Source organism: Callionymus lyra, chromosome 8 (assembly GCF_982586985.1).
Source record: "Callionymus lyra chromosome 8, fCalLyr1.hap1.1, whole genome shotgun sequence".
Taxonomy (NCBI): Eukaryota; Metazoa; Chordata; class Actinopteri; order Syngnathiformes; family Callionymidae; genus Callionymus; species Callionymus lyra.
In genome coordinates, this window is record NC_141825.1 from 24,062,607 (window position 1) to 24,065,106 (window position 2,500).

General features: G+C 41.3%; 1 protein-coding gene across 1 annotated transcript in view; it reads right to left on the minus strand.

Annotated features, from left to right (window-relative positions):
* Nucleotides 1-864: 864 nt before the first annotated feature.
* znf423 (zinc finger protein 423) overlaps nucleotides 865-2,500 on the minus strand; it is a 90,163-nt gene continuing 88,527 nt past the window's right edge. The window contains exon 21 of the mRNA XM_087797811.1: nucleotides 865-1,427. Within this exon, the coding sequence (XP_087653937.1) occupies nucleotides 1,398-1,427 (30 nt within the window). The 3' untranslated portion in view covers nucleotides 865-1,397. The remainder of the gene's footprint in view (nucleotides 1,428-2,500) is intronic.

Sequence of the window (2,500 nt, forward strand, 5' to 3'; positions counted from 1 at the left end):
TGTCATCTTTATCTTCTTCATCATCACCTTTATAATCATCTTCTTCATTACCATCGTCATAATCTTCATCATCTTCATCATTATCATCATCTTCATCACCTTCACCTTCACCATCATTATACCAAACATCACCTTCATCCCTGTTGTCTTTATCTTCTTCATCATCTCCTACATCATCATCTTTTTCTTCATCACCATCATCATCATCATCATCATCTTCTTCATTACCATTGTCATCATCTTCATCATCTTCATCACTATCTTAATCATCTTCACCATCATCATCAGCTTCATCTTCTTCACCATCATCTTCATCATCTTCATCACCATCACCATCTTCATCATCTTTATCATCATCAAAACCATCTTCATCTTCACCATCATCATCATCACCATCATCACCATCTTCATCATCTTTATCATCATCAAAACCATCTTCATCATCTTCATCACCATCACCATCTTCATCATCTTTATCATCATCAAAACCATCTTCATCATCATCATCTTCATCTTCTTCACCATCATCTTCACCATCATCATCATCTTCATCATCATCTTCATCATCTTCACCATCATCATCTTCATCTTTATCTTCATCAAAACCATCTTCATCATCATCTCCACCATCATCATCTTCATCTTCACCATCATCATCATCATCATCATCTTCATCATTTTCTACACCATCATCTTAATCATCTTCATCTTCATCATCATCACAATCTTCATCATCACAATCTTCATCATCATCACAATCTTCATCATCTTCATCATCATCATCTTCATCATGGTTCAGTGTAAAACTTCTCTGGTCTTCAGAAAGAAAAACACAAAAACGTTGATCTGTTTCCTGCACTTGATTTTATTTTCATCATAATTACAAAAAGGAAAAATATATATATAACAATAATCAGAAAAAGGGGTTCGTTGATAAAACGTCATCGTTCACATCACGGCACAAAACCTACGGACGGTGAAGAAAAGTAGAAAAAGAAAGAAACAGAGACGAGGTTCTACCTTCTATCCAAAATAACACATCAGTCTATCTGCAGCAAATCAAAAGGAGGAGGAAGGATGGGAGGAGGAGGAGGAGGAGGAGGAGGAGGAGGAGGAGGAGGAGGAGGAGGGCGATAAAAAATACTGCACGTACAATACCTTTTTTAACTTTCTTCTTCGCGCCGTCAGCGACGCTTTCTCTCGTTATTTAATCGCGTTCGTCATTAACATTCTGGTCCCGCGGCTGCTAATGGCCGCGCCCAGCGGCGCGATCGTTACACTTTTACATGTGAGGAGCAAATGACACTTTGATTGGCTGTGATGTGGAGATGTGGGTCTCCTGCCGGCGCCGGGTCGGGGGCCCGGGCTCGGCCCGAAGATCCTGCCGGGCCTCGGCCTCACTGCGCGTGCTGACTCAGCGTGTGGTTCTGGAGGGAGAGGGAGAGAGTGAGAACACATGAGGAGAGAAATAATGGGCTACGTGAGCGTAGTGCTTTTCGCTCGCCCCCCCCTCGTACTCCCCCCCATTAGAGAGAGAGAGACCCCCGCCCCCCCCACACACACCCCTCAGACGGTCAGGCCTCTTAGCTGGAGCTGGAATAATATCCTCCCCTCGTCATGAAGCTTTGAGGTTGAAAATCGGGATTTTATGAAACAATTGAACGACAAACGAACGTCACGTGACAAGAGGTGGAATCATGGGAAGATGGCGACGGAACGATGGCGAGGACGAGACGAGACGCTACGTTAGCTCAGATGCTAACAGAGCTACGGACTGACCTCTTGATCGTGTATCAGTGAAATGATGATACACGTCACGATACGATATAAAGTGATACTGTAGTAACAAGGATATATGTGTAGTATTGTCCAGTACTTGACTCTGGTGTTGTGATAGTGTAGTGACAAGGATATATGTGTAGTATTGTCCAGTACTTGACTCTGGTGTTGTGATAGTGTAGTAACAAGTATATATGTGTAGTATTGTCCAGTACTTGACTCTGGTGAAGTGATACTGTAGTAACAAGTATATATGTGTAGTATTGTCCAGTACTTTACTATGGTGAAGTGATACTGTAGTAACAAGTATATATGTGTAGTATTGTCCAGTACTTGACTATGGTATTGTGATAGTGTAGTAACTAGTATACATGTGTAGTATTGTCGAGTACTTGACTCTGGTGTTGTGATAGTGTAGTAACGAGTATATATGTGTAGTATTGTCCAGTACTTGACTCTGGTGTTGTGATAGTGTAGTAGCAATATATATGTGTAGTATTGTCCAGTATTGACTCTGGTGTTGTGATACTGTAGTAACAAGTATATATGTGTAGTATTGTCCAGTACTTGACTCTGGTGTTGTGATAGTGTAGTAACTAGTATACATGTGTAGTATTGTCGAGTACTTGACTCTGGTGTTGTGATAGTGTAGTAACGAGTATATATGTGTAGTATTGTCCAGTACTTGACTCTGGTGTTGTGATAGTGTATGTTGACTCTG